At 41.9% G+C, this 24,052-nt stretch overlaps 1 protein-coding gene and 1 long non-coding RNA gene across 3 annotated transcripts in view; one reads left to right on the forward strand and one right to left on the reverse strand.

Moving 5' to 3' along the window:
• The window catches only part of LOC140410351 (uncharacterized), a 112,782-nt gene extending 111,023 nt beyond the window's left edge, over positions 1-1,759 (forward strand). Inside the window, exon 3 of the long non-coding RNA XR_011940621.1 lies at positions 35-1,759. This is a non-coding gene — a long non-coding RNA (uncharacterized lncRNA). The remainder of the gene's footprint in view (positions 1-34) is intronic.
• Positions 1-24,052, reverse strand: part of LOC140410350 (lysosomal cobalamin transport escort protein LMBD1-like) — a 250,202-nt gene that overhangs the window by 139,630 nt on the left and 86,520 nt on the right. For both annotated transcript variants that reach the window (XM_072498366.1, XM_072498365.1), the window contains one exon: positions 22,010-22,077. In XM_072498366.1, coding sequence (XP_072354467.1) covers positions 22,010-22,077 — 68 coding nt within the window. The remainder of the gene's footprint in view (positions 1-22,009; positions 22,078-24,052) is intronic.

Raw genomic sequence — 24,052 nt, forward strand, 5'->3', positions numbered from 1 at the left:
TGAAATCTAATGCATTATGTTAATTTTCCACCAGCTGCAGATCTCATTACAGCCTTGATCCAAACATAGACACAAGAGCTGAATTCCAGAATCGACATTCAGGCACCATTTTATAGAGCATGGCATCAAGGAACACAGTATAATTTATGTCAAATTTAAGTCAATGGAAATCAGGGAGAAAACTCCCTGCTGACTGCAATCATAACACAAAGGAAGATGGTTATGGCTCTTGGAGGCCACTTATCTCATTCCCACGACATAACTTCAAGAATTCTATAAGGCAGTGTTTTCGGTCCAACCGTCTTCAGTTGCTCCAATGATCTTGAAAGCAAATAGCTCTTGTGTATCAGTCTTCACCGTATAGGCAGGATGTTTGGAAATCCACGAATTTCACTGTGAAGTGCTGAACATTATTATGGAGCAAACTGACTTGGGTAGATGCAGGCTTCTGCGATGCTGGGAACCCTGTGAGAAAGCGGAGTAGATTTGCACATGTGCACTTCTGGCTGAAGGTACTCGCAAACATTTCTCTAAATCTCTGCAATTGTGAGATTAACTTCACCATGGTTGAAGAAAAGGATAATAAGAAGTCTTACAACACCAGGTTAAAGTCCAACAGGTTTGTTTCGAATCACTAGCTTTCAGAGAACTGCTCCTTCCTCAGGTGAATGAAGAGGTGGGTTCCAGGAACATTTATATGGACAAAGTCAAAGATGCAATATGATACTTTGAATGAGAGTCTTTGCGGGGAATTAAGTCTACTGGTCCAGACGGAGCAACTGGAGAGAGGGATAATCACAGGGTAAAGAGGTATGAATTGTGTCAAGCCAGGACAGTTGGTAGGATTTTGCAAGCCCAGGCCAGATGGCGGGGTGAATGTAATGTGACATGAATCCAAGGTCCCGGTTGAGGCCGTGCTCATACGTGTGGAACTTGTCTATAAGTTTCTGCTCGGCGATTCTGCGTTGTCACGTATCCTGAAGGCCGTCTTGGAGAACGCTTACCTGAAAATCAGAGGCTGAATGCTCTGGAGTGTAGCCATCTGGGATGGCCACTTACAATAAGAAACATGGACGGTCGCAAAGCATAACGGGAAAAATGGCCAATGTAAGGTTCAGGCAGGCTCGGAGCCAGAATGTATATTTGTGAGCGAAGAATCCAGACGGTATCGAAACCACCAACCGATTAGCATTTTTATGGCCCATCTCAGTCAGACAAAGGACTGATACTTGAGCAACCGATACAATCCCAGATATTTCTTCGCCACTCCCTGTACTCGGGAAGCGTAAACAACAGGGTCAATGACCGCTTAGGACATGCCCAGCCATCAAGGCACCCGCCCCTTTATTGGTTCAAATTGAACACAGTGATTAGGAGTTACCCAATTAGTGGGGTCCAAACTGAAGGACCGCCCAAAAGAGCGCGAAAACCCCCAAAGATAAAGAGAGAGACCACCATGTGTTCGGCCTCTCTTGGACCTGGCGCTCCGGCAACGTCTACTTCCAATTGCAGCACCACCAGAAGCAAGTTCAAGTTCAACGCCCGCTACCAGACGGATGAGCCCAGCTGAGCAGCAGTTACTTCTACAGACCCAATAGACTCAGATTCGAACAACGGCCACTGTTCCTCTGACCTAAGCCGGGTGTTTGAAGTTAAGTACAGGTTGTCATAGTTGATAGGTGTGGTTTAACTAGTAGTGTCTATGTTGCATGATTAATTGTGTGTGTAAATAAAGTACCCTTGATCTTGAACAAACAAACTGGTATTTGGCTCTTTGATCCATATCCGGTTGAACCTTGTGGTGGTATCATTTGATACCTGGTGACTCAGAGCAATAGAATATTGATATCCAAAGGAAGAAGGGCAACCTCACTCACTGCCATATTTACAGTAGGTAAAAAAAGGCAACAACTGCTGGAGTGTTCCCCGATCCATTTTTTCTGAAAAAATAGACTCTGATCTTATTGTTTTGTGTACCCAGGCATAAAGGAAAGTGGGACTTTTTTGAACTGTTAATTGTATTATAATTACTGCCATTTTGTGTTTTCTAGCTAATAAATCATTTTTATTTTAGGAGCTATAGAACTGGAGCACGAGATAATTATCTATCATATTTTGTCATGCCATTTGTTATTTTTAAGGTAAAGAGATGTCACAGTCCAGTGCCACTTCACTCTATGTCCCTGGACAATTCATAGCAGGTGTGGACCATAAGGATAGTGGCTTCACTGTGCCAGTTCCTGCCCAGGATTGTGATTATAAAATAATTCATGCTGTGAATGCACAGATGTCCTTTTAAATAAAGATTCCATGTGTCCAGAACATTTTTCAAAATCTTATTTTTAAATCATGAGATATCAAACATCTTCAAGTCTGTAAAAAAAAGTGATTTAAAACTTCACTTTTATTTTCCTTTTGAAATAAAGGTCATGTTTTTTGCCAATTTTTTTTTCTCCTCAATATAGAACATAGAACATAGAACAATACAGCGCAGTACAGGCCCTTCGGCCCACGATGTTGCACCGAAACAAAAGCCATCTAACCTACACTATGCCATTATCATCCATATGTTTATCCAATAAACTTTTAAATGCCCTCAATGTTGGCGAGTTCACTACTGTAGCAGGTAGGGCATTCCACGGCCTCACTACTCTTTGCGTAAAGAACCTACCTCTGACCTCTGTCCTATATCTATTACCCCTCAGTTTAAAGTTATGTCCCCTCGTGCCAGCCATATCCATCCGCGGGAGAAGGCTCTCACTGTCCACCCTATCCAACCCCCTGATCATTTTGTATGCCTCTATTAAGTCTCCTCTTAACCTTCTTCTCTCCAACGAAAACAACCTCAAGTCCATCAGCCTTTCCTCATAAGATTTTCCCTCCATACCAGGCAACATCCTGGTAAATCTCCTCTGCACCCGCTCCAAAGCCTCCACGTCCTTCCTATAATGCGGTGACCAGAACTGTACGCAATACTCCAAATGCGGCCGTACCAGAGTTCTGTACAGCTGCAACATGACCTCCCGACTCCGGAACTCAATCCCTCTACCAATAAAGGCCAACACTCCATAGGCCTTCTTCACAACCCTATCAACCTGGGTGGCAACTTTCAGGGATCTATGTACATGGACACCTAGATCCCTCTGCTCATCCACACTTTCAAGAACTTTACCATTAGCCAAATATTCCGCATTCCTGTTATTCCTTCCAAAGTGAATCACCTCACACTTCTCTACATTAAACTCCATTTGCCACCTCTCAGCCCAGCTCTGCAGCTTATCTATATCCCTCTGTAACCTGCTACATCCTTCCACACTATCGACAACACCACCGACTTTAGTATCGTCTGCAAATTTACTCACCCACCCTTCTGCGCCTTCCTCTAGGTCATTGATAAGAATGACAAACAGCAACGGCTCCAGAACAGATCCTTGTGGTACTCCACTTGTGACTGTACTCCATTCTGAACATTTCCCATCAACCACCACCCTCTGTCTTCTTTCAGCTAGCCAATTTCTGATCCACATCTCTAAATCACCCTCAATCCCCAGCCTCCGTATTTTTTGCAATAGCCTACCGTGGGGAACGTTATCAAACGCTTTGCTGAAATCCATATACACCACATCAACTGCTCTACCCTCGTCTACCTGTTCAGTCACCTTCTCAAAGAACTCAATAAGGTTAGTGAGGCATGACCTACCCTTCACAAAGCCATGCTGACTATCCCTGATCATATTATTCCTATCTAGATGATTATAAATCTTGTCTCTTATAATCCCCTCCAAGACATTACCCACTACAGACGTGAGGCTCACCGGTCTATAGTTGCCGGGGTTGTCTCTGCTCCCCTTTTTGAACAAAGGGACCACATTTGCTGTCCTCCAGTCCTCTGGCACTATTCCTGTAGCCAATGATGACATAAAAATCAAAGCCAAAGGTCCAGCAATCTCTTCCCTGGCCTCCCAGAGAATCCTAGGATAAATCCCATCAGGTCCCGGGGACTTATCTATTTTCAGCCTGTCCAGAATTGCCAACACCTCTTCCCTACGTACCTCAATGCCATCTATTCTATTAGCCTGGGGCTCAGCATTCTCCTCCACAACATTATCTTTTTCCTGAGTGAATATTGACGAAAAGTATTCATTTAGTATCTCACCTATCTCTTCAGACTCCACACACAATTTCCCATCCCTGTCCTTGACTGGTCCTACTCTTTCCCTAGTCATTCGCTTATTCCTGACATACCTATAGAAAGCTTTTGGGTTTTCCTTGATCCTTCCTGCCAAATACTTCTCATGTCCCCTCCTTGCTCGTCTTAACTCTCTCTTTAGATCCTTCCTCGCTACCTTGTAACTATCCATCGCCCCAACCGAAACTTCACACCTCATCTTCACAAAGGCCTCCTTCTTCCTCTTAACAAGAGATTCCACTTCCTTGGTAAACCACGGTTCCCTTGCTCGACGCCTTCCTCCCTGTCTAACCGGTACATACTTATCAAGAACACGCAGTAGCTGATCCTTGAACAAGCCCCACTTATCCAGTGTGCCCAACACTTGCAGCCTACTTCTCCACCTTATCCCCCCCAAGTCACGTCTAATGGCATCATAATTGCCCTTTTCCCAGCTATAACTCTTGCCCTGCGGTGTATACTTATCCCTTTCCATCATTAACGTAAACGTCACCGAATTGTGGTCACTGTCCCCAAAGTGCTCTCCTACCTCCAAATCCAACACCTGGCCTGGTTCATTACCCAAAACCAAATCCAACGTGGCCTCGCCTCTTGTTGGCCTGTCAACATATTGTTTCAGGAAACCCTCCTGCACACACTGTACAAAAAACGACCCATCTATTGTACTCGAACTATATCTTTTCCAGTCAATATTTGGAAAGTTAAAGTCTCCCATAATAACTACCCTGTTACTTTCGCTCTTATCTTGCAGATTAGTGCCACACATCATGCAGTGGCCTAGAGAATGTCCGATCCATTCCATGCCTTTGGGTATGCACCTGAGAATATGCAACAACAACCTGGAAATATATATTTTTTTTTAAATGAAAAACATATGAAGTATGAGTGCATGCATGATGTATCAGAATAAACTTTTGTGCTTTTTGTTCAGCAACATGTTTACTTTAAACTACTGACCTCGAGTGGAAAAATTGGTTATTAACTTTTGACACTGAAGACTCCATTAAAAAAAAATCATTCTTGAAATGTTAGCTTTGCTGGCAAGGCCAATATTTATTGCCCTTTCCTAAAAGCCCTCAAAAGGTTGATGGTGAGCTGCCTCCTTACCGCTGTGTTTAGATGCACCTACAGTGCTGTAGGGAGGTTTGGACACAATGTGACCTGAATTTAAACCCACAGTGCTATAGGGAGGTTTCGATACAATGTGACCTGAATTAAAATTTTAGATGTGCTTAATAGACTGTAAGTGCTTTAGGACACCCTGAAGTCATGCTATATAATTGCAAGTTTTTTATAATACAAAACTACAGAAATTTTACTAACATTTAAATTATGGTATATTCCGTAAGGATAGATTAACCTGATGCAAAACCTGATGCATAGCAACTAACTATTCAGTAAATCAGTTGCAAGCTTAATAGGTTGCATAGGACAAGTTTCTGAATTGTGCCATTCAAGGCTTTTGTTTCACCAGATCATAAGGTAAATGCAGATGATGGATGCCATTTAGACCAAATGCAAATGATTGTGCTGAACCTAATGTATTGCAATGTGTAGTGAAGTGGATGATGAATTGGACCTGTTATTTAGTCATTGGGTAAGAGATTCTAACTTGCACTGTGTTGCTCTAAAAATTATTCAATATTATTAGGCTATGTATTTTCATTGCAGTATTTCTGAAATTGGATGTGATGATTTTCAACAACGTGACAAAATTCCCATTAGATTGATGCTACCTTGCAGGATATTTTGTTTATATGAATATTGAGTTTTTACAATTTGTAACATGTAAATGCATTTTTATGAAACAAAATTGAGGAGGGAGTGCTACCATTGAGCAAAAAATTGACAACATTTTAATTGGCGTACATGGCCCATATGTTGAGGTTAGAAGTTTAATTGGGCAGAAGGAAAATGTGACATTTGCAAAATAACCAAAGAAAGAAAAGAAAGGCTCAATTAAGATTTAGGTAACTGGTATTTCTCTAAAATATTGATAGTTGGTGACTCAGTGATGGTGCTGTTGGAGGAGGTGACCGAGCTTTGCCTTGTTGGGGGCAGGATCCCTGTTATAGACTGGCAGTGGCTGCTTTGTTAAAAGAACTGTGAATGGAGCTAAAGATTGTATGATGGTCACTGAAAGGCTTCCTTTTTGATCTCCACGTTGACTCCAGATCCCATGAAGTTTCATGACATTATGTCCGACCTAGGCAAGAAAGCCTGTTGATTACCACCATCTTTAGCTGATGAACTAGTATTTCTCTTTGTTGAACTCCATTTGGAATTACTCTGGGTACCGAATGGGTCGGTAATACCATAACTGACAGAACTGGATGGGTCGTGAAGGACAAAGCCTGGACCTGTGGCAGGCATTGAGGGAACCTACAAGATGGGGGGGGGGGAAAATCTACTTTTACCTACTTACACCCTCACCAATCTACCTGTAGATGCATCTGCCCATGATCATATTGGTAGCTCTACCTTAGCACTGCGGCTGCTCATTGTTAGGCTATTAAAAATAACAAATGGCATGACAAAATATGATAGATAATTATCTCGTGCTCCGGTTCTATAGCTCCTAAAATAAAAATGATTTATTAGCTAGAAAATACAAAATGGCTGTAATTATAATACAATTAACAGTTCAAAAAAGTCCCACTTTCCTTTATGCCTGGGTACACAAAACAATAAGATCAGAGTCTATTTTTTCAGAAAAAATGGACCATCAGAACAATTATCGACAACGAATAATAACTGATCAGTGCTGTGGGAGTCATTGCTGGAGATTTTCTGGCTATGGGTAGTTAAGTAGAAACCAGTATAGTGCAGTTCCATCCAGATGGACAATAGTGGAAAGCACTGGAGGAAGATGGCATGGTCAACCATGTCAAGGCTGCAAACAGGTGGAGAACAGATGAGCAGGTCACTCGGCCCCTCGAGCCTGCTTTGCCTTTCAATAAAATCATTGCTAATTCTGATCGTAAGTCCGATCCCACATTGCTGCCTACCGAGAACCTGCTCTGCCTTGAAAATTTCTCCTTATCTCGGTCTTAAATGAGCAACCCCTTATTTTTAAACCAGTGACGCCTAGTTCCAGAGACAAGAGGAAACATCTCCACATTCACCGTGTCAAAGCCCTCAGGAAAGGTTTCGATCAAGTTGCCCTCTTCCTCTTTTAAACTCCAGTGGATACAAACCTAACCTCGCCAACCTGTCCATTCCTGATATTAGCCGAGTAAACCTTCCCTGAAACGCTTCTAACACATTTACATCTTTCCTTAAAAAGGAGACCAATGCTGTACACAATACTCCAGAGGTGGCCTCACCAATGCCCTGTACAACTGAATCATAACCTCCCTTCTTTCATAATCAATTTCCGTTACAATAAATGATAACGTTCTATTAGTTTTCCTAATCACTTGCTATATCCGCATACTAGAAGGACGAGATAGAAAGTTTACGATTGTCACAGTCAGAAGATACAATGCCATTTGTGACTTTGAGAAAAGTCATTTTGATAATGTCATGGACCAAAAGCCTGATTGGAAACAGTTCTCGGCAAGATAGACACTGATTAGGGAGAGGATGACGTGTTAAAGGACACTGAAGAGGAAAGAGAAGTTAGAGATGAGAGAGGAAATCATAAGGACGGAGGTGTAAAGGATTTTTCTTATGACTTGAGAATAAATTTTCCTCTCCCAAGAAAAAGTCAAGCTTCACTCTGAATTACTGTATCCATCAGCATACAGGAAAGAATAAACTGAAACATACTCCAACCTGTCCCAATGTATGTAAGCCTAACAAGGGTCAGAAGACACAGATTTAAGGTGATTTAGCAGAGGAACCAGAGGAGACATGAGGATTTTTTTTTTTTGCAAAGAGTTAGCATTTGAGTGAAAGTCGCCCAATTTCCAGATGGCCATAGGCTGCTTTCCCCTTTTAGCGGGATAGCTGACTGGTGGTGATTTTACTTGAGGATCACCACACCTCAGGCAAGGGGCAAGGTAGAGAAGGCGGGCCTCTTTTCTTTTCTCAGCCAGGTAACTTCTCACCCTGAACTGTCCTTCAAGGTGAGGTTCATAGAATTTACAATGCAGGAGGCCATTCGGCCCATTGAGTCTGCACCAGCTCTTTGAAAGAGTACCCTACCCAAGCCCACACCTCCACCCTATCCCCATAACCCAGTAACCCCACCCAACACTAAGGGTAATTTTGGACACTAAGGGCAATTTAGCATGGCCAATCAATCCACCTAACCTTCACATCTTTGGACTGTCCGGAGGACCCGGAGGAAACCCACGCACACACGGGGAGAACATGCAGACTCCGCACAGACAGTGACCCAAGCGGGGAATCGAATCTGGGACCCTGGAGCTGTGAAGCAATTGTGCTAACCACTCTAAGGTTAGTACTGGGGAATGCCGTTCTAGCACAAGCTAGGCGAATCTTTATTTTATCTCATCAGGAATTTGATCTTTTCCTTCGAGTATGCACTTCCACCCACATTCCGGCAGTGAATGATAGCGGGGTGGTTTCTCCATTTAAGCGACTTAAGAGCGTGATCTAACCAAATGGGGACAGAGTCCTGCAGCACGCAAGCTTAGTCAGGTGTTTCCCAGCACTCGGAGTGCCGAGAAACATCCCTCTCTCTAGTACCCATCCGGGTAGATCGGGGGCCTGAGCAGGCTGAACTTAGCCCCGTTTCTGCACTGAGGAACTCCGCTCACCAGAACTCCTCAGTGCAGTGAGAGATCGGGGCGCCATTTTTAAATGCCGACACACTCTCTCGAGCCCCTGACACAGCTCCCGACACAAACACCGAACCTCCCCAAGCCCCAACTCACTATAAGGGCCCCCCCCACACTCGTGCAGAGCACCCCCAGCCCGATCACCTCAGCACAGAAAATGCCAGCCTGGCATCTTGGCAGCGCCAGCCTGGCACCGCCTCATGCCAGCTGGCAGTGCCAGACTGGCACCCAGGTGGCAGTGCCAGGGTGCCGGGCAGTATAAAATTAAGGATACAATTCCAAAGAGTGTGCAGGAACAGAGAGATCCATGAGTATATGCGCACAAATCATTAATGGTGGCAAGGCAGAAGTTGGTAAAAAGGTTTACCAGATCATGGGCTTTATAAAAAGATCCAAATCAAGGAAGTAATTATGAACCTTTATAAAACTCTGTTTCAGCCTCAACTGGATTACTGTGTCCAATTCTGGGCACCATACTTTAAGAAGGATGTGAAGATTTTAAGATAGGGTAGATCTCTTGGAGAATGGTTCCAAGGGTGAGGGACTTCAGTTACATGGATAGATTGGAGAAGCTGCAGTTTCTCTCCTCAGAGAAGGTTGTTGAGGGAAGATTTAATAGAAGTGTCCAAAAGTATGAGGAATCCAGAGAGAGTCGAGAGCGAGAGAGAAAGAGAAAAAGAGAGAGAGAGAGAGTGAGTGGGAGTGTGAGAGGGAGAGAGAAAGGGAGTGAGAGGGGGAGAGAGAGAGAGAGAGAGCGCGAGAGAGAGAGATTGTGCGTGTGTGTGTGTGTTCCTCATGTGGAAGAGTAAAGCAACCGAGGACACCAATTTAAGGTGGTGGGCAAAAGCACCAAGAGCGACATGACAAAATGTTTTTACGCTGTGACTGGTTAGTGTGTGAATGCATGACTCAAGTGCCTGGCAGATGCAATCAGGCCATTAAAAGACAGTTGGAAAAGGACTCAAAAAGAATAAAAATGCAGGGCCACAGGGAAAGGGCAGAGGTGTAGAATTAGCTGAGCTGCTCTTGCAAACAACTGACATGGACATGGGCTGAATGGCATCCTTCTCCATTGTGACCATTCTGTGATTTTAAACATACACACCACTACATTGCAGATGGTGCAAAAATACTTACCTCAGTTCATGGGTGAATATTCACATCTGCAACATCGATCCCCATCTGCTAGGGCAAGGGCTGGGAAAGCACTTCACTTCAAAATCTCTTTAGCCACCATATTTTCGTCAGCAGCTTTTGCACCCTTGAGGACAGTCATCTGCATTTGTAACTCCTTGCTAAACTCAACTGCAATTATCATCATGGGAAACAGCATTGGGGAAAGGTGTACAAGTTAAGCAAAAGCTTCCCAGAATTAGAGAAGAGCAAAATCCAGCAATCCTAATTTTTAATCTATTTTTTAAAATAATCTTTATTCTCACGAGTTGGCACAAGAACCAAATTATAGGATGTCAGAAAGTGATGCAAGTATTTAGGAAGCAACAATGAGGCAAAGCCAATTGATTCACACGGTCTAACAACTTTCAAACAGTTTTGAAGCTAAATTCAACAGAGCAGCAACCACAAAGCCAATTTCCCCACGAGAGCCATACAAGTAAATGGCAAAGGATGTTGGGGAAACCTAGCACTGCTGGGAAACAATTACTAGCAAGAAAATTCTAGAAATATAGAGCTCCAGATGTTAGATGTGAACCAGTCAATTTCAAAGCTTTGACCATTACTTTTCAGATGCACCTGTCGTGCATTGCCAGGATTTCCTAATAGGAGATCATGGTAAATTATGATTTCACTACACAGATGTGCAACAGGTTGTAATTATACTAAAACTGCAAAGGGAAAAATTTTAGAAAGTAACCTTAATTACTGGAAAGATTTCAATGTCACAAAAAGGTGGTTTGTCACACACTTTAAAACCGTCTAAAAACAGGTTTAATACTAAACGTAGAGCAAATATGTTGCCTTGCAACAGACTAGCCAAGTCCCACCAAACCCACCATCATAAGTTAAAAATAATTTAAAATTGTGCTAACTGTGCAAGTTTGAAGAGTATTTAAAACATTAATTGGGAATCTTGATGAGAAAATTACTTTTAAAATAAACAACTACTGGTGTGCTGCAGAAAGAAAAATGGTATGCTTGATTCTCAAGTGGGGAGTTAATTAAGCAGCAATTAATGAAGAAAATTTGCACCTGGTTAGCAGCTTAGCCTGATTGACAAAGGTAGTTTTTTCAAAAAATATTAAATTCAAACATCCCTGTGGGAAATTAATTACCCAGGAAGTGGAAAAAGTAAGCATGTAGTTTTTTTTTTTATACATTAAACAACAAGAGTAGAACAGGAGGTTAATGATTTAAACTTCAAAGGAAATTTTAGACATGATATCTGATCATTTTTCTCCAGTGATCAATGCATGAATAATTTCAGATCAAGTACTACAAGAGGCCCTCTTTAAACAACTGGAGGCTACATGCCAGGAACTTCAAGATTTTTCTGTAGCCGTGAATTCGGCAATTTGGCCCATCTTTTCTCATCTATAGTTACCTCCAGGGAAAATTTCAGTGATCTAGTCGAGGTGGGAGCTATTCTGAATCCAGTGAGAGTGAGTGCTTAACTGAGAATTTGGTAAGCGAGGTAATGTTAATGATTGCACACCTTCTAAAATCTAGTCAAGTTTGCATTTAACTTAGTAGTAAATCACCTTTTCTTTCGGTCTTAGCAGTAAACAAGTTCCCCGGTGAGAAGGAGCTGCAGAATTAGCTAATTAAGTAACATTATGAGCGGTTTTCTAACCAGCAGTACCTGACTCAGGTCACTGGAATTTCAGCTAGTATAAAATATCGGAGGTTTTGAAGACGCACAAAGTCGGAGCTTGTCGGAGTTCAGGACAACTGAATGATTAACTCTGGGAAATGAGGGAGGAGGTACTCTTCTGCTCTGTGGTCCAAGAGGTAACCAGAGACAGCTGGATCTCAGAACTGAAGCCCAGAGACATGAATCAGGTGAGCGGGTAGGTGATTGGTTACTGTGCTTTGAGTTTTTTCTCTCTAAACTGGGGCAGTAGTTTACACTGATACTGGGGAGATATAAGTATTGTATTCATTTTACCATGTAACTAGCTAAACTCCATAATATAACCACAGATAATTGTTCAGTAATTTTACTAACTTGAAACCTAATGAATTAAGTAAAACACAATAATGATGGCAGGGCAATGCTTATTACAGTTGCGGTACATGGGCGCTCTTGAACACCAAAGTAATCCAGGGCAACCACTTCTCCACTAAGTGTCTACAGCTCAGGCAACATCAGCTCAGAGTTGATGAGTTGGAGTCTGAGTTTCAGATACTGTGAGGCATCAGCCAGGAAAAAGCTACCTGGACACTTGGTTCAAGGAGCCAGTTGTGTCTCTTAGGTCAGGTATTTCAGATTTGGTCTGTGGTCATGGAAAGGAAGGTGTGACTGCAAGTGAAGCAGATATGGGAATCTAGGTGGTCACAAATAGGGAGCCTCAGCCGTTGCAATTATCCAACAAATTTGATGTACTTGTAGCTTGTGTGAACAAGAGCGGGGTCTGCAGGGAGGAATAGGAAATGACCACAGGGGGGTGAGAGGGCAGAGGATGGTTTCAATGAAACACATTTGCGATATAGAACAGGATTGTTTGTAAGACAGTGCTGCGATCCCTTTTACAAATATATCTGAATTTCCAGTTACAGATTGGAAAGGATCAAGATTTTCAAGTATTAAGACTTTTACTCTAACAAATAAACTAAAAACTGTGGCTAAACACTTTATTAGGCAACCTGTACTCTAACTACAGAAAATATAACCCAGGAAATTTTTAACGCATTGACAATCGGATGCCATCTTTACTCTGTCCCTGAAGTGAAACCTTAATTCTCCAAGAACCAGTTTCAAAGCTATTATGGTCTGCTTCTGATCCCAAAACTGACTTTCATTGTGAGGGTCACACTGGATGTTCCTTTCACTTCAGCCCAAGTTAACCAAATCTTCCAGCCTCTTTTAAATCCTCTGAAAAGATAGCGCAGGAGGGAAGGCTTTTGATTCCTGGGCCATTGAAATTGACTCTGGGGAATGGGACTTTTATAGGCTTAGCAGAATCAAGACTGACTTCTTTCTGGGGCAATTTGCTAGTACTACTGAGAAGGGCTCAAGTTAACTGATCAGGGATGTAGGAACTAGGAGAAAATATCAGAAAGGAATAATCCATATTTATTTATAATCCAAGTTATTTTTGTTACACTTATATATTCCACAGAATGATGCAGGTGTCCATCCATGAATTATTTAAAAGGATATCCATTGTTCATAAACATCCAGTTTTATACTAGTAGTTACAATGATAAAATCATTTTGCAAAATAACATAATAGTCCTGGAAAAACCTAAATAATTTTTCTCCAAGGATAAATACAAGGCATATTTTTAAAAAGAGGATGGCAAAGCACCAGGAATGCAGATACGTCTGCTTTTTGGTGAAGCCATTTGATTGAATATTCCATTGGCAACGTCCTTACAAATATTAATAACAGACTACATTCAAAGTTGAAGATGAAATAGTACAAATATATGGAGAAAGAGTTGGAAAGTGGCTGAAGTATTTGCAACCATCTTCAGCCAGAAGTGCCAAGTTGATGATCCATCTCGAACTCCTCCGGAGGCCCCAACATCACAGATGGCAGTCTTTAGTCAATACAATTCACTCCACATGACAGCTGAAGGCACTGAACAGGGCAAAAGCTATGGGCCCTGACAATATTCTGGCAATACTACTGAAGATCTGTGCTCTAGAACTTGTCATCCCTCAAGCCAAGCTGTTCCAGTGCAGCTTCGACACTGTAAAGTGGAAAATTTCCTAGGTGATAGGGAAAATGAAATGAAAATCGCTTGTCACAAGTAGGCTTCAAATGAAGTTACTGTGAAAAGCCCTAGTTGCCACATTCTGGTGCCTGTGTGGGGAGGCTGGTATGGGAATTGAACCGTGCTGCTGGCCTGCCTTGGTCTGCTTTCAAAGCCAGCGATTTAGCCCTGTGCTAAACCAGCCCCATATACCCTGTACACAAAAAGCAGGATCAATAAACCAAGCTAACTGCTGCCCCATCATTCTCCTCATGAACATCAATAAAACGATGGAAGGGGTATTAACAGTGCTATCAAGCGGCACAGCTTAGCAATAACCTGCTCAGTCAACTCAACTCCAGGACATCACTGTAGGAGTTCCTCAGGGTAGTGTCCTTGGTCGAACCATCATCAGCTGCTTCATCGATGACCTTACTTTCATCATAAGGTCAGAAGTGGAGCTATTCTCTGATAATTGCACAATGTTCTGTATCATTTGTGACTCCTCAGATACTAAGTAGTCCATGTCCAAATGCAACAAGGCTTGGATAATATTCAGGCTTGGGCTGACAAGTGGCAAGCCATTTGGGACACACAAGTGCAAAGGAATGACCATCTTGAACAAGTGAGATCTAATCATTTGCCTCTTGATATTTAATGGATTGACCATCATTGAATTCCCCACTATCAACACCCTGAAAGTTGCCATTAACTAGAATCCGAAGTGAGCTAGCCATATAAATACTGTGGCTACAAGAGCAGGTCAGAGGCTGGAAATGCTGCGATGAGTAATTCACCTCCTGACTTCCCAAAGCCTGTCCACAATGTACAAGTCAAGAGTGTAAAGGAATATTTTCCACTTGTCTGGATGAGTGCAGTTCCAACAACACTCACAGAGCTTGACACCAGGACAAAGCAGCACACTTGGTTGGCACTGTAGGAACACAGGCTCCTTAGACAGCACCTTCCAAACCCACAATCATTACCATCTACATGGACAAGGATGACGAATGTGATATAAAATAGTTACTTTAGAGATATTAGTTACTGTAATGTAAACATAGGCCGGTCTGATTCTGTTAGTTCACAGACAAAGGATTTCAGAACGCATGGCAAAGCAAGGGGCACGGGTGTCCAGATAAGGAGGAGAAAAGGATGCTGGGTAATAGGAGGCCAGAGGAAGGAATGAGAAGTGAGCCAATCAGGATGTCTGGCCAGGTCAGGAGGGGTATAGGATGACCTATGGGAATCGTGTATGTGAAACTTGATGCCATTTGAATGTATTTGCAGAAATCCCTTTGTCTCCTTCTTCATTCGTTTTCCCGGGGTCTAGGAGACTAGTTCTGTGTCCTGTGCTGTGTGAAATGAATCAGACTTGCAAGTCAAATAAAATAACTAATGCTGTACCTGCAAATCCATCTCGCCTTTTATTGAGGCCAGACTGACGGGTAAAGAAATTTATATTTGTCAAGGGCAGCAGACACATGGGAACACCACCACCTGCAAGTTCCGCTCCAAACCACTCACAATCCTGACTTGAAAATACACCATCATTCTTTCACTGTTGCTGGGTCAAAATCCTAGAATTCCCTCCCTAACAGTACTGTGGGTGTCCCTGCACCACGAACTGCAACAGTATTGGTGATACTCCTTTTCCTCCACAATTGTGACAATAAACTGGAAATGATTAAGGGAACTAGAGCACCCATACAGTGTGCACTCGTTTCATTCAACACAGACTGAAGACAGTATAACCTTGCTAGATATAATTGGTTAATATGTTTCTTATGCACATACGTTCCAGCAACAAGATGAAGCAAGCTAGACAGAAATGTCTTCATTTTTAACAAAGGCTCATCCCCAGGTTTCTGCCATGCTGTTTCACAGCCACAGAGGTACAGAAGAAGTTTAGAATGACTGTCAATCTTTTCTTTTTTTGGCCTTCCCTAACTGACATGCAAAATTTTCTGCATGCATTTTGCATAGAGGTCCAATTTCCCATAGCTATACAGATGAGATTGGTGGAATACAAGTCAGTGGCTATTGTGCTAAACCAATAAACATTGAGCATTGTCCAATTCTGGTCATGCAAAACATGGCAGGAAACTGCAGCAGTTTCAGGCCCTGGAGGCAGTTAAGAAAAGAACCCAATATCAGAATTGAGCTTTGAAGGTAGATCAGAGAAACCTGTGCTCTTCACCTTGGAATGATGGGGATTAAAGCAATCTTAAAAATGTAAGAAAGATGTGAAATGGTAAGGTAAATGTTGAGCATTGGTAGGAGGCACGTTAGCCTAGAGGTGCTTACTCTTCTAAGGTCCTTTTTGAGCAACAAGACCAACTTTCCGGACAGTTCTCTTGGGGCGAAACTGCAAAATGGTAACCTAGATCTACACCCATCATGTTACTGTGTGCATTGCAAACTGTAGAGCATGACTTCAACTTATACTTCACAGGTTTGAAATTGAGCTTTCAAACTTGATTTGATTGGATTTAGATTTATTGTCATGTGTATCGAGGTACAGTGAAAAGTATTATTCTGCGTACAGTCCAGGCAGCTCATTCCATATATGAAAATCATAGGATATACAATGTAAATACATAAACACAGACATCGCGTGAAGCATACGGAGTATAGTCCTACTCAGTAGAGAAGGTGCGTGGAGAGATCAGTTCAGGCCATAAGGGGGTCATTCAGGAGTCTGGTAACAGCAGGGAAGAAGCGGTTTTTGAATATGTTAGTCCATGTTCTCAGACTTTTGTATCTCCTATAAATCTCTATAAATTTCCGATCCTGGATGTTTTTAGTATAATATTCTTAAGTGCCATACTTAACTGAAAGGTGGATGACAGAATCATTCCCTCAAGTTGTAGTTTCACCTTCCTAAGTTCCTACTTGATTTGCATTCAAAATTTCAAAACATCGTATTCAATCTCAAAATAACTTCTGCCAAAATTCAACAGGCTGTAGTGCTTGATTAAGCATCATAAGATAGGATTCAAGCTGATATTAGTAAAGTATACATCCCAAAACAGACGGCCCAAAAACAGGCTACTCGGCCCATCTAGTTGATGCCAGTGTTTAAGCTCCACATGGACCACCTCTTAACCTCCTTTTAATCCTATCGGCATTATTTACCATTGCTTTCTCCATTATGTGCTTAATTAGCTTTTACTTAAATGCATCTATGCTATTTACATCAAGCGATCCAAGTGATAGCAAATTCCACCCACTAACTAAACTCTGTGTAAAAAGCTTTGTCCTGAATTCTCTCTTGGATTTATTAATGACCAACTGCCCATTGGCAACAAAGCCACAATGAAAAGCTTGCACTTCACCATCATGTAGTGCAGTACAAAGGAAATGTTGGGACACAGTCTGAAGTTATTGCAGACAAAATTAAAAGACTAACTACACCAACAATCACCCATTGGATAAGCTATTGTGACAAAATAGCACATCAAAAAAGGGAGCATACGGAGATGTTTCTGAAGTAAACCTATGCAAGATAAATGTAGTCTGCTGAACATGCAGGTTAAATAGAGGGGCTTAACCTGGCAGCATCCATTAATCAAGGTTTGCAAGAACAGATGGATGACAGAAAAATGTTGTTCTTGCATCACCGCAGTTGCAATATTAAAGGTGATTAAGTACAGAAGCTCGAACAGGGATCTGGACATGTTCCATCTGTTTCAGAAACTGAAAATGTGGCACAATTTTACACATTGCAGTCATATTCTTTTTACAGGATTTTGTAACCTCATGATCTGAAGGTGTAACAGAAATTTCCATGATACATATATTTAGGGTATTCATCCATTCAGGGTGAAACCTGGAACCAGGATAGTGGCTCTGATGGATCAAAATCATGGCACAATTTGATCAGAGAAATATGTAACTGGAAAAGGTGACATTCACACAAGAGTTGTTAAACTTTCCTTCCAATTTTCCCTTTTTTGGGTGGATTTTTATTTTCTGCATTTCCATTCTTTAATAAAACTACCAAACGTCTGCAGCCAGTAACTCTCATTTAATTTGTATTCTTGGGATCCTGCAGATCGACATTCACCAAATTAAATTTGATCTGTTTCAATATTTGGGATAGTCCAGTTCAGATAATCTAAGTATATATGTAATGCATTTAACAGAGTGGTGTCCATCTACTCACTACTTATTTGTCACAGCTATCTCTTATAAATACTGCTAAACTGCAGTCATGTTGGATTTTCAGGAGTGTAATGTGTCTGTCTGTCCTGTTCAAACCTGGTTTCCCGTGCGTATTCCCTTTATTTTCTGTTGTTTTTTTGGCTTTCACAACTTTTGTATCTGAATGATGACTGAAACCCCACCCCCGCCCGATTTGGTCTGACCAGGGTGCCGTAACATAAATTGGTGGCTCGTCCAGGATTTGAAACATTAGATGGCGAATTCAGGTTACAGAGTGCAAAGACCCGCTAGTCGAATTGGCAAGGGAATTAAAAATGGTTATACCAGCTAGAGCTAAGAAGGCAGAGGTAATTGAAGCGATTGCTCAACATTTAAATTTGAAGAAAATACTAGCTGCAAGGATGGCCCATAGGACTTGTGGGGATTCATAGGGAGGATTCTGAAAAGGGGGCGAAAGTGGAGAATACTATTACCTGGACTTCGGAAGCCTGAGGTAAACACTGGGAGCAGGTGTAAGGAATGACATAGATGAGAGATATGCCAGTTTTGTGTCTAAGGGGAAGGTCACCCCATTTTCCTCAACTGATGTAGCCAAGCCCGTAACAATTTTGCAGGACACAGGGGCTACTTAAACTCTTGTGCTGAAGAAGGATTTGTTTTTCCTCCAGAGAGCTCAGTGAAAGCGGAGGTATTTGAGAATGGGATAGGTGAAAGTTATAGCCCAGTTGCATTGTATAAAGTGCAATTGGAGTGTGATTTAGTGTCAGGTCCAGTAATTGTTGGAGTGGTTAAGGAACTCCTGTTGGAAAGATTAGACTTAATTTTGGGGAATGATTTAGCGGAGCGAAGGTTGTAGCTTCACCCATGGTTACAGAGAGTCCGAAGGAAGTACCGCAGTTAGCCAGAGATGCCAACAGTAAGACATATGGGAGTCAGGAAAACGCATTGGGCAGTGAATGACTCAAGGAAGAAGATGCTGACAGCTGTTGATCACATATCACATGACACTGGTCGTGAATTAACTCCTGAGAATTTTCAGACTGAAGGTGACCATAAGGACGAAGAGTCAGACAAGAGTCTTGACTTTGTTTTTGGTCAGATTATGAGGTACTGGTAAACAGTTGTTACAAGAGTATTGGCAGGGAGGAGGAGTCAGGCGAGAGTTTGAACTTTGATTTTTGTCCTGATTATGAAGTGATGACAAACAGTTGTTACTGAGTAGATCCACCACTATTTGAACTTGAATAATTGGCAAGCAATTCTTCCAAAGCTGGGAAAGGAGATAGAAAACTGCAAGAGTAAAGTGACTCGGACTTTACTAAACATAATTCATTACAGCCTCTTGCAGTAAACCCATTGCCACTCCCTCCAGGTGAAAGAAGTTCTCAGAGCAGACTTGCTTCGATGGAAAGGACACCTGACAGCACGGCCTCAGTTAGTCAGGACATGGACAGTAAGCACTGTGAAATGATACCAAACAAGGGGCTGGTTGGCCCACATCCTTTTGAAGGTTTACAGCACCTCTTCGAGATAACCAAAGCAGAAAGCAAGGGAGGTGAAGTGATTGGCACTCATCCCTTTCAAAAAGGTAAGAGGGAGGTGACTCCACATCCACAGATATAACAAAATCCAAAAGTTCATAGAGCCAATAATGTACCACATTCTGAAAATAGAGAAGCAAAATTGAAGTCTGGGATCCACAAATCATGTCCTTTCGTATTACTGATAAGATATAAAGGTTGTGATTACGGATACTCTGATGAGGAGGGAAGGATTATCACACAAGCATAGTGCCTTTCAAGTTAAAAAATCATGAGAGGATTAAACCCTCAGCTGCACTTGTTGCTGAGGTAGCCATAGAAGGCTGGGGGAGATGATGAAGCTGGATGGGTTAAAAAGAGTCTGTTGGTTAAACGTGACCCCAATATCTTTCTCAACACGGACAATCCTACTTGTAGTTTTGGTGTAGGAGAACTGCAAAATTTGGCTAAGCATTCCTTGGATAATCAGGAAAGACTGATGTTATTGCATGAGGAACAGGAAGAGACAGATATAGTAAAGTACTGAAGGAACATAGATGGGTTGTAAGGAAACACCAGGGGGCATTCTGTTCATTACCCATCGTGTGGACCTCAAATTCTTTGAACCATTCAGGCCACATCCGTCTCGACTAAAACCACAGAGACTGGCTCAGTTGGAGACTGAAGAACAAAGTATGCTGGACAAGCAGCAGAAATTACGTTGTGGTCCACGGAATGCCAAAGAGAGCCTGGGAGATCAACGGTCATGTTGGAGAATGAATCGGTGCCAGCAGCCCCAAACATTTTCAATCCATTAACCATTTAGGTTTATAGAGACATTTAAAACATGGAATGTAAACAACAAAGATACTCATCTCATCTTTCTTTCTTCTATTTAAATCCTTAGAATTTTTACCCTTTCCCTTGTGAGTTTGAGTAGAGGGTGGAACGGTAAAGGGAGGCGCAGTAATGGATTAGCTGGCCAATATTCTATTATTATTATTGCATGTCTTATCTCCCTTGTTGTTTAAAATAAAGTTTTTTTGTGTTTCACTTACAAATCTAGTGCTTGTAAATAATTATGTCGTCAAGGGGCAGTCAAGAGTCAAAGATCTCAGAAACTATAGACAAATTATTGGTTAATTCATTTATGTTGGGACTCCGAGGTCTGTGGGGCTTGAATTGACTGGGCACAAGCCCAGGGTGTCGTAACAGTAAATTTAAATAAACTAATACATTTGTTAGCAGACAAATAAATGAACCTCAGTTAAAACTTGTTTTTAATCAAATTTAATTGCATTATCTTAAACAGTTTTATTGTATCTTCTTGGGGAGGAGGGGGAAAAAGACAACTGAAGCTACGTACATGAACACAATGGTATTAGATAAGCATTAATCAATACTGCTGCATGTGAAAAAGGAATGGAAGATACAGCAAGTTGAGCCCAAGGATGGATTAGGTTTAAAATATTTGAGGTAGGTTTTCACCTAAAATCCGGATCCCAGCTGCATTGCTGCAGATAGGGCACTAAGGACTGGCCTGACACTTCCCTGGAATGGGATACTGGAGGAAAATAACTACTTACTGCCTTGTATTTGTTTCTGAGCGCCGTCAGCTACATCCGAGGAAAGGAGAAAGTCACTTTGTCTGAATAACGTTGTTGTGCTGACTCAGCCTTTACTATGGTGGTACAACGACAGAAGAATGTACAGAACCAGAAACTAGCAGGTCGCAAAAATTAAAAATACGATACTGTCGTCTTTCTCTTATATCTCAGAGTCACTTATTTCAGCAAAACGTATGGCTTCCTTGTGCATGTACTGACATGTTCTGCCTCCCATGAGTATTCTGCTTTACATATATCCAGGACACCTTGATCAACACTTTTCCTCTTCTGAGCTCAATTCCATGTACCGTTTGAATATACACAAAAGGACTTACTAGGCGATCAAAACAAATCCTGTTGAGCACTGGGCTCACAGATTATGCAGCCACTTGGTGATTTTGATCACTGAGTTCCACCCAGTTTCTTCTGCACATGGAATTTGAGTACATAATCTAGGCAATGCTGGAAGTGTCATCTTCCATATCAGGTATTAAACCAAGATTGTTTGCTCGCTCAACCTGCACAACATGAAGAACAGGGAGCTCTCCCATTACCCTGGTCAACAAACCTACCTCAGTGAACATTACCACAAACAAAATATCTGGGCTTGTCCATGGAACTTGAGAAAACTGGCTGCCACATTTGTCAGCATCAAGTGTCTCCATTTCACAAGGAATGGTGTGGGGCAATCCTGAGAAAGGTGTGGCACAAAATGAGTGTGCTACAGTTTTGCTTTGCACAGATGCTGCAATTGTAGTCCAATTATTCCTTAAGCCGCTAAATTTGAAATTATTGAGGTGAGGAAGGGGAAAAATAATACAATACAGTTAGCTGGCAATTTAGCATTTCAAACACCTCCACACAGCAAACAAAAATTCTATTTCATTCTAATAAACTTACCCAATTAAAAGGAGGATGGAACAGACAAACACAAAACCCAGGGTATACTTCAGCGCATTCTTCACTTGCTGAAAAGAACAGAGGCAATTACTGTCAGTATCAACATCAACCATAAGTCAGAGTTGCATGTATCCAATATTAAAATAGTTACAGGTTAAACTGCAAAAATTGTATTAAAAAACTCAGTCTAGATGCAGATTACTTCATGTCAATTCTTCAATTAAACTTACTTTTGAAAAGAAAATCAAAAAACACTCTTCACTATATTACCACTAACCAAGCCAACGTACATACCTATATGTATTAAGTTGACAAGGAGTCATCCAGACTTGAAACCAGCTCCCTTTTCTCTCCAAAGATGCTGTCAGACCTGCTGAGATTGCCCAGTATTTTCTGGTTTTGTTTCAGATTCCAGCATTGACAGTAATTTGCTTTTATATACATGTATTATAGCTGCTGTCCAAAGCCCATTTCAAAACTTTCATTCTGTACATAGATCGATAGGGATACGCTGCTTACTAGCATGACTGTCACCATATGAGAAACAACACAGACCATTGATACTCCTGATGTAACATTACACTATCCAAACAGTTGATCTTTTGAAACAGAAATACTTTGTGCTACAAAGAGGCATTGCCCATTCGAGACCCAGACTCGTATTTAAATATTGTGATTTTCTGACATATTTTGGAATGGAGTAAAAAAAAAATTTGAAAGTTGCTAGTAACACAATATAAAATGTGAAAACAATAAGCATGCTGCAGCCTCCTCTACATTAGGCCGTGAAGTCAACCCATTGACTGGACAACTACTGATGAACATTTCCTTTTTTAAGTATTCTGTTCTTTCACGGGATGTGGGCACCACAAGCTATGCCAGCATTTATAGGGCATTGCTAATTGTTCTTGAGAAGGTGGTGAGCCATATTTTTGAACCACTGCAGTTCATTTGGTGTAGGTACATGCAGAGTGCTGTTAGGAAAGAAGTTTCAGGATTTTGACCCAGTGACATTGAAGGAACGGTAATATATTTCCAAGTCAGGAATGTGTGTGGCTTGGAGGGGAACTTTCAAATTGTGGTGTGCCCATGCATTGCCACCCTTGCCCATTGAGGTGATAAGAGTTTGTGGATTTGGAAGCTGCTGTCATGACGAGTTGCTGTAGAGCATCTTGTAAATGCTACACACTTCTGTCACTCGTACGTTGGTGGTGGTGGGAGTGAACGTTTAAGGTGGTGGATAGAGTGCCAACCATGCGGATTGTTTTATCAATGCTGTCCAGCTTCTCGAGTGTTGTTGGAGCTGCATTCATCCAGGTAAGTGAAGGGTATGCCACTAAACCTCTGATATTTGCCTTTTAGATGGTGGACAGGCTTTGGGGAATCAGGAGGCGAGTTACTCAATGCAGAATTCCCAATCTTCCTGATCAGTGGCCGCCCTCTCGAGTTCTCGCATCATTGCCTCCTGCGCCTCCAGCACCCCATTGAAGGGGGCCAAGGCGTCTGCTACTGCCAACTTTAAAGTTGCCATAGTTACTTTGTGTTTTTTTAGGAACTCCTGTGTTACGACCTCTATTCTTGGCCGTATAGGTGGATAAGCCGGCGTTCGAATCAGTGGCTCTGTGCTCTCCGGCATCTTCCTCGTGTCCGCTGTCTCGTCATTTCCTTCCTAGCTCTTGCTACCCTTATTTCTCTTCGACCAGTTTGTTGGTTCAAAGGCACATCTTTGGGTATGTGGTGGCTTTCGGGGGAGGATGTTTTTCATTTGCTGGCTATGCGGCTAATTTTTCGTTAAAAGTACTTAATTAGGAATTTCCAAGAGGAAACCTTTCCTGCAACTGCTCAGCACATCCCCGCCACCAGAAGTTTAGGACACAACCCTGACGAACTTCTGCAGCATTATCTCAGGACAGAGATAACTGACTTCCAACAACCATAATCATCTTCCTTTCTTCTAGGTATGACTCCAACTGGAGGAGAGTTTTCCCTGATTTCCAATGGCTGACGTTTTGCTTGGGCGCCTTGCTGCCATGCTCGATCAAA

The sequence above is a fragment of the Scyliorhinus torazame genome, chromosome 4 (genome assembly GCF_047496885.1).
Source record: "Scyliorhinus torazame isolate Kashiwa2021f chromosome 4, sScyTor2.1, whole genome shotgun sequence".
Taxonomy (NCBI): Eukaryota; Metazoa; Chordata; class Chondrichthyes; order Carcharhiniformes; family Scyliorhinidae; genus Scyliorhinus; species Scyliorhinus torazame.